This window comes from Octodon degus, unplaced genomic scaffold (genome assembly GCF_000260255.1).
Source record: "Octodon degus isolate 3935 unplaced genomic scaffold, OctDeg1.0 scaffold00081, whole genome shotgun sequence".
NCBI classification, from domain to species: domain Eukaryota; kingdom Metazoa; phylum Chordata; class Mammalia; order Rodentia; family Octodontidae; genus Octodon; species Octodon degus.
Genome location: NW_004524657.1, coordinates 1,429,869 through 1,437,867, shown reverse-complemented (window position 1 = coordinate 1,437,867; position 7,999 = coordinate 1,429,869). Strand labels below are relative to the sequence as shown.

General features: G+C 38.4%; 2 protein-coding genes across 2 annotated transcripts in view; both read left to right on the top strand.

The window, feature by feature from the left end:
- Znf248 (zinc finger protein 248) overlaps positions 1–2,990 on the top strand; it is a 27,018-nt gene extending 24,028 nt beyond the window's left edge. Inside the window, exon 7 of the mRNA XM_023721232.1 lies at positions 2,433–2,990. Coding sequence (XP_023577000.1) covers positions 2,433–2,447 — 15 coding nt within the window. The 3' untranslated portion in view covers positions 2,448–2,990. The remainder of the gene's footprint in view (positions 1–2,432) is intronic.
- LOC111818151 (zinc finger protein 248) lies at positions 2–2,037 on the top strand (the record flags this gene model as incomplete). Its single annotated transcript, XM_023721238.1, has 1 exon — positions 2–2,037. A coding segment is annotated over one exon (549 nt), but the record flags the coding sequence as incomplete, so codon positions are not given.
- Positions 2,991–7,999: the final 5,009 nt, after the last annotated feature.

Sequence of the window (7,999 nt, the reverse complement as noted above, 5' to 3'; positions counted from 1 at the left end):
GCATCAGAGAACACACACAGGAGAGAAGCCGTATGAATGCTCTGAATGTGGGAAAGCCTTTTGCCAGAAACCACACCTTACCAACCATCAGCGTACACATACAGGAGAGAAACCCTATGCCTGTAAGCAGTGTGGAAAAACATTCTGTGTAAAGTCAAACCTCACTGAACACCAGAGGACACACACAGGAGAGAAACCATATGAGTGTAGTGTATGTGGGAAATCCTTTTGCCATAGATCAGCCCTGACTGTTCATCAAAGGACACACACAGGGGAGAAGCCCTTTATATGTAATGAGTGTGGTAAATCTTTTTGTGTGAAGTCAAACCTCATTGTACATCAAAGAACTCACACAGGAGAGAAACCCTATAAATGTAATGAATGTGGGAAGACCTTCTGTGAAAAATCAGCTCTTACTAAACATCAGAGAACTCACACAGGAGAGAAGCCCTATGAGTGTAATGCGTGTGGGAAGACCTTTAGTCAGAGGTCAGTACTCACTAAGCATCAGAGAATTCATACCAGGGTTAAAGCTCTTCCAACGTCCTGAGTGTTCAGAAATTTTGAAACACCTGTCAGATTTACTATCTAGTTTTAAAAATGAGATTAGAGAAAGCCAAAGAATACCACAAAGTACTAGAAAATTACATCTCATTCAACTATGTGAAAGCTTTCCAGAAAAGTAAATTTTTATTGGAAAATTTGTAGTGAAGTAAAGTCTATTCATTTAAGTACTATTGAAAAATCTTTTTAAGTTATCTTATGTCATCTGTCAGATGTTTTACAAAAATTTATATATCAGTATTCATTTTACCCATATTCACAGTGTTCACAATATTCGTCAGTAGCTTCCAAAAATTGAATAACAGTAACATTAAACATATATGAAGAATTCCAAATGTTTGTAAACCTCTTATGGGGCTTGCAAACAAAATTTGGAGTATCTTGATTCATGTGCTGGAGCCCATGAACCCTTCATTTAGTAACTTATGGTATATATTAATATTTTCCACCTAAATCCCACCAGTGTCTTTGTGTGTCCTTAGGATTATATATGTGTATGTACACATATGTGAATGTGTATATAATATATGTAAATATATTTGTTCACACATACCTAGACATTCATGATACCCTCATGTTACCTCATACTGACTTAAAAATTCTGCTGATTGTTAGGTTTTCAGGAATATTGTAAGACATGTGTTAAACATGGTCAGTATTTAAAATTGTGTAAATTTACATTTCAAATATTTATTGCATTTTCAATATTTATCACTTCCTAATAATTTTGCTATATTTTGCCACTATCTGTGTGGTTCAGGTTACTTGTATTAGTGTACTTATTTGGTGAGACTACTCGATGATCATGTGCTATTGCATGTATCTTCCCAAAATCACATGCTAATAGCTTTATCTAAATCAGAATATTTACACTGTAGAAAATGGAAAACTATATTTCAGGGGTTTTGTTTTCTTAGAGAATTGTTATCACATAACTGATAAGTATACCTATTTATATATATGAAATGATACTTAGCAGGTTTGAAGTACAAATCACATACCCCTTTTTTAAATTTGCTGAAACAAGTAAATGACTATGACCATTATTACTAACCTGCCTCTTGAGTAAAAAAAGGCAAAAGATGTTTTCGTGAGGTTTTTAAATACCTCTCAACCAGTACAATTCTAAATACTGCCAGAGTCTCTCTATAGGTTGACCAGTACAGGTTGACCAGTGAAATATTTCTTTAAAAATAACCATGTCACCTTTTGGCTGTTACTTTTGGCACTGGTATATCTGAATATGGCCCCAGTATTACCAAACTTGCCCTTTGGTGAAGAAGTTAAAACTTTTTTTTTTTTTTAATTTTTTCAGTTGTCTCTGGGTCAGTCATACAAACATTGTTAATAAAAATGGTGTTTACACAATTATGCAAAGGTTGACATCAGTTATAAACAGTAATCCTAGAGCTGGCAAGAGGGCTCAGCGGACTAAGCACCTGCTTAGGCAAGTGCAGGGACCAGGGGGTTTGATCCCCTGCACCACATACCTTGCCAGCACATGCCTATAATCCAGTTCTGGGGAGGCTGAAAATAGGAGGATCACTATGAGTCCAAAGTATGTAGTAAAATCCTGTACCAAATACATAAAAACAAAATAGTAATTCTGGGCTTTACAAATGAGAAGAGATGGTATGCTATCATATGCCCCTTTCAAATTCTTGACATCTCAACTGTGGCTCATTTTAGGCATGATCTCTGTAACCCTAGTTCTGTGTAGCCCAGAAGATTTGTGCTTGTACTTAGGAGATAGTGTTGTCTTCTATCTCTGCCTCCCTTGTGCTGTTTCTGTGTTCTCAGGGAACACATTGCTAAGACACTGCTCCCATGTTGTTTGCTTGCTGAATCTGTTTATCCATCTTCCCTAGATGACTTGGGGATAGATTCAGGGTGAACATGTGAGCAATGAGTTGTTTGGGGACCGATACTCTGCCATACTTCTGGGAAAGATTTCAGTTACAAAGTAATAATATGAGACCTGAAAGACATGGAACAGATTGTCTTTCTTCTCTGGACATTTTCAAGTCTCCATGTGATAGGACTCATAGTTCATTGGACACTACCCTGAAGAGGACAGTGTACAAGCTGGGAGAAGCTGGTCCTGACATATCTCTGAGCTGTTCAATTCCACCTGCTTCTGGGCCCTTGTATTATGCAGGATAACATAATTGTTATGTTATTAACATAACATAGTTGTTACTTATTCTTAGGACTTTCTGGTACTTAAAGCTGAAGGCATTCCAGGTGATCCAGAGGAACACTTTCTAAGTGTTAATGTTCTGTACAGTAATTTTTGGGGAAAATATTTATTTTCACAAGTTGATACAGATATGGATGTTTGTATAGGGCCTATACAGTAGGAAAAAAAACCTAAAAAGACTGTACTGGCAGACTTACTACTGTGGTGTGCCCTGGGCCCCTCCCCCCCCCAGAAAAAATGAAACAGCTAGAAAATAGTGTCTTCAGGAAAGCATTTCAGATTTGAGTCCTTGAGACAAAGATGGGAACACTATTAGTAGAGTCCTGTGAGAACTGCTGTCATCAGGATTTTGTCATTTATTGGAACTGTCCACCAAGTTGCTAAAGTGTCTCTGTGAAGAACCCAAGCAGATGTATTTCAGGTGACAGGTGACAACAGAGGAAAGTGGAGAGTCTAAACAGAGAAAATGCAAGCAGCATGGTATTTTTAATTTATAAATTCCTCTGTAAAAGGCTCAATATGAGAAATAAAATTGTTAAATCACCTAAAAGCTGTGTCTCAGTTGTCATAGTTATTTAGTGGCATAAGTAAAGTCCCTGTGGAACCAAACCGTGTACCAAATACACTGTCCTTAGGGATGCATGAAGCAGGCATTTTATTAAATTGTATTATTCAGATGTCACTTTGAAGTTCCTTATTTATGAAATAAGCAGCTCTGCCTTCTTCCAAGTAGACAGCTGAATATATGGTTAGAGCACCTCTTGATTTTATGTGGCATTATGAACATGTATTCAGACATGTTGTGGCTATTACTTTCTTGGTGCAGCTTTACTGTACATTTCCCTGAGAATATAACCTGTCATCACAAAGTAGACAGATGGTACTCTCTTTCTAGTCTTCCTAGTCTGCATTGGTGTGAATACAGGAGTGGTCATTTGTTCCCCAGTGAATCAACAATAACTCATCCTCAAATAGTCTTGCTAGGAAATCACCAAGCATCATAGTTTTGTTCCTGCCAGGAGTCATATAAAGAAAACGAACTGTGTGTGTGTGTGTGTGTGTGTGTGTGTGTGTGTGTGTGTGTATTTCAAGACACTCATTACATAATCCAGGCTGGCCATGAACTCTTGGTCCAAGAGGTTTAGCCTTTTGATTGCTAGGATTATAGGCAAACACCTTCACACCCAATTTCCTTGCATTATAATTTATTCAGTCAGCCCTTGACCAACACAAAATAAAATACATTTAAAAAGGACATGATAATGTTCAGTGCCATGAAGAATCAAAGAAATGACTTGGTTTTAGATAGGAAAATATTTCACTTAGGAGGCTACCCTAAGAGAGGAGCCAAGTGTATTATCTTGAAGAGTGTGAGGGGTGGGAGTGTGTGAAAGGTACAGAAGCCTATTTCCTCAACAGTTTTACACAACTTTTTGTTTCATGAAACGGTATTTAGTCCTAATTAGCTAATGTATTTTGATACTTTATTTTGTGTTGTGCTGTGTTAAAAGAGATGCTTTTTCTTTTAGACTAATTTCACAACCAGTGAATAGGTCATTGTCCACTTGTGTGTGAAATGATAGGAACTGTAGGTTATAGGTTTGTGTTTTCTGAAATGACCGGTCACTTCCAATGCCTGGAAATGCTTTCTGTTAAACTCCCAAGATGCTGTTTAAACCTCTTGCTTTGTCTCATATGCCCCAGCACTTCACACCCAGCCATGGTTCTGGGAGGGTTCACCCCATGAATACCAATGATGCCTTGAAATACCACCCCTGCATGCTACCCCGGTTAGAGAGTACAGGGTAAAGGCACTATGCTTCTCCCAGGCTCTTTCTTTTTTAGAAGACATACCTAATCTAACTCTGCCTTTCCTTTGCATTTTTATCTGCCATTAAATGTCCTGGGTACTGTACAGTACATCCCAGCCTCCTAGCTCAATCTTTGAAACATCACCTCACTTCCCCAGCCTGTTCTCTCTGTCTTAGGCTCCATGCTAGGGAAATTCTTGGACATGCTGGAAAATTCTTGACACAGAGCTACATCTCCATTCCTCAGACATAACCGTTTTTAAGAGCACAATTCCCTCAGGTACCTCAGGAGGTGAGAAGTGAAATTTAATATTATTCTTTCCATATCTGGAGTTAATACTTTGGGATCATCATTCCTCTGGGCTTGATGTCCTCATCTATAAAATGGGGAGAGGTTTACCCACTTGAGTTACCCGTTAGCTTCCAGGAATAGAGGCTAAAATTTCTCAGTACCTACTCTGCTATAGAGGTTCAGAAGGCCAGTACACATGCTCAGGGAAGGATGCAAGCTAAGAAATGACCCCAGAAGACCTACATTTATATCTCCAACTAATACTTGGCACAGAGATCCTACAATAATTTTAAAAATAGGAATTAAGGAAAAGAACATAAGCTAGAGCAAATCCTGAGAAAGGAAGATTCTCCACAGATACTGCATACATAAAATTCAGACATTCAGCTGTCAACAACAATCACAATGTATATAAACTAGAGAAGAATAACCTCTTTAATGGAAGAAAATGTAAATCAATAGAAACCACCCCTGGGAAAGACCATATGGTGGACTTAATAAACATTAAACCACTGCCTTAAAGATGCTCAGATAGTTGAAAAACAGTGTAAACAAATCATGTGGAAAAGAAATTCTGAAACTGAAAAGTAGAGTAAATAAAGCAGGGCATAGTGGCACACACCTGTACTCCCAGCACTGGGGAAGCTGAAGCAGGAAAATGATTGCAAGTTGACATCTATCCTGGGCTACAAAGTAAACTCTAGGCCAGCTTGAACTACACAACAAGGCCCTATCAAAACAAACAAACAAACAAAAAAAAACAGTAAAGTAAATTAGATAGAATTCAAAAGTATATTTGAATAGCCATAAGAATCAATAAGCTTGGAAATATGACTTGAAGTGATCTGCTTTGAGGTATAGAAAGGAAAAAGATCAAAGTACAGTGAACAAGACCTATAAGACTTTAGGACACGTTACATAAACCAATATATGCATTATTGGAGCGATGGAGATGAAGTGTTAAGAGATATTGGCTAACTTTCCAAATCTGATTATATGAGTGTAAACATGGAAGAAGCTCAGTAAAATGCAAGTAAGATAAAATCAGTGACAGGTAGATGAAGGAACTCATTGTCAAAATATCAAAGGCCAACACCAGAAAGAGAATCTTCAGGTATAAGCTCAATGGAAGGGCAATTGCCTACCATGTACAAGGTTTCTAGCACAATAATAAGGCAGCAAGAGAGAAGTAACTCGGCATATTAAGGGATCCTCACCAATTTTATCAACAAGTGTGTCTCTGCAAAAACCTTAGAGTTTACAAGGCAGTGGATTGACAGGTTCAAAGTGGTAAAAAAAAAAAAAAAATCCTATATTCACAAAAATTGTCCTTCAAATTTTGAGGAAGTTAAGGTATTCCTGAATAAGTAAAAGTCAAGCGAGCATTGCCACAAGAACTGCTCTTCAAGGAATGCTAATGCCAGACATGACAGTGCATGCCTGTAAGCCTACCACTCAGAAGCTGAGGCAGAATGATTACAAACTCAAGCCCAGGCTGAGAGCTTAACAATTTAGCAAGACCCTTTCTCAAAATTTAAAAAACTAAAGAACAAGGTTGGAATGTAGTTCACTGTGAATGCCCTGGGTTATATCACCAGTACCAAAATGGAGAAAAATAGATAGCATGCCCTGACCAGTAATACTTATTCCCAAAACACAAGGGTGCTTCAACATCGGAAAATGAATACAAAATACCAGATTAAAATACCACATTAAACCAGGTGTGGTGGTGCAAGCCTGTAATCCCAGCATTTGGGAGGCTGAGGCAGGAAGATCACTGTAAATTTGAGACCAGCATAAGCTACATACTGAGTTCAAGGCCAGCCTGAACTACATAGTAGACCCTATCTCAAAAACAAATAAAATACCAAATTAGCAACAAATTGAAGTTTAAAAAAAACAAAAACAAAGATCCTCTCAATTGAAAAAGTAACAAAATTGAACAGTGAACAGTTTCATAATAATACACAGCACGTGATTACACAAAAATAGAAGAAAACCACCTCAATATAATAAAACCATGTATAAAAAATCCAGAGTGAAACTGACAGTTTATATTCACAGTATTTGAGGATCTGGACAGAACAATGGACAAGAAAAAGAAAAAAGCACCCAAAGTGGAAAGTACAGGAGAGGTAGGAAATATAAAAAGAATCAAGATGTGTTATGTACATATACCAACTTCCCAAAATGAATATCATAGTGCTCTATATGCTTGTACTAATAAAAGTATGAAAGAAAAAAATAAGACGATCTCACAGTGCTTCTAGTCTTTACCAGAGATCACAAAATAATAAAACAGGGCCAGCCAAATAGCTCAGTGGATTAAAGCACCTGCAAGCAGGTGCGGGAACCTGGGGTTCGATCCCCGGGCCTGCTGTGCTGGCTCCACCCCTGGGGCATGCTGAGATGGCAATTGAGACTGGGCATGGTGGCGTGCGCCTGTAATCCCAGCACTTGGGAGGCTGTAAACAGGAGAATCACTACGAGTCCGATCTAGTAGCAAGATCCTAAACACCCTGTCAACCCTTCCCTAAAATACAGAAAAAAAAAAAATAATGAAACAGTTAAATCTCTTCAGTAACAGATCTTAGTGATAAAATGGCCTCAGGTACACCTTCCTTATATACATTGTGCACAACCAAGAGGCAGTTCATGCTTTTCATTAGTGGTTTTACTAACTATAGAGTGTTCACAAACACAAGTGATGGTAACAGTTCTTTCACATACATGTTAGACAAGTGAGTTCTCTGAGGTGGTGGCCTGAGAGAAGCTCTAAAATTACTGATTCCAGCTTCTTTGAAATAAAGCTGTTCTTCTCAAGGAGGGCCCCAAAACAGGAATCCCATGCTGAAGATCACCCCTTAGTTCTCAAACATCTCAGTATCACAAATCAAAGGCAAGAAACTGATACAAAGGAGAGAGTCTGAGGTAATTCTTCATCCTGCTCAGAATAAGTGACGTTCTGCTGATATCACATTCAGAAGGCCTCTCCCTGATGGTGAAAGGTGTGGGCCACATTTCAGGGAGGATGGCTGAGTAGGGACTAGAGGGACAGAAGGGAGTCAGCATGGAAACAGTCATTCCTTGGAGGTTGATGTGGACATGGTCTGCAGGGAGAGAGCCCAGGCA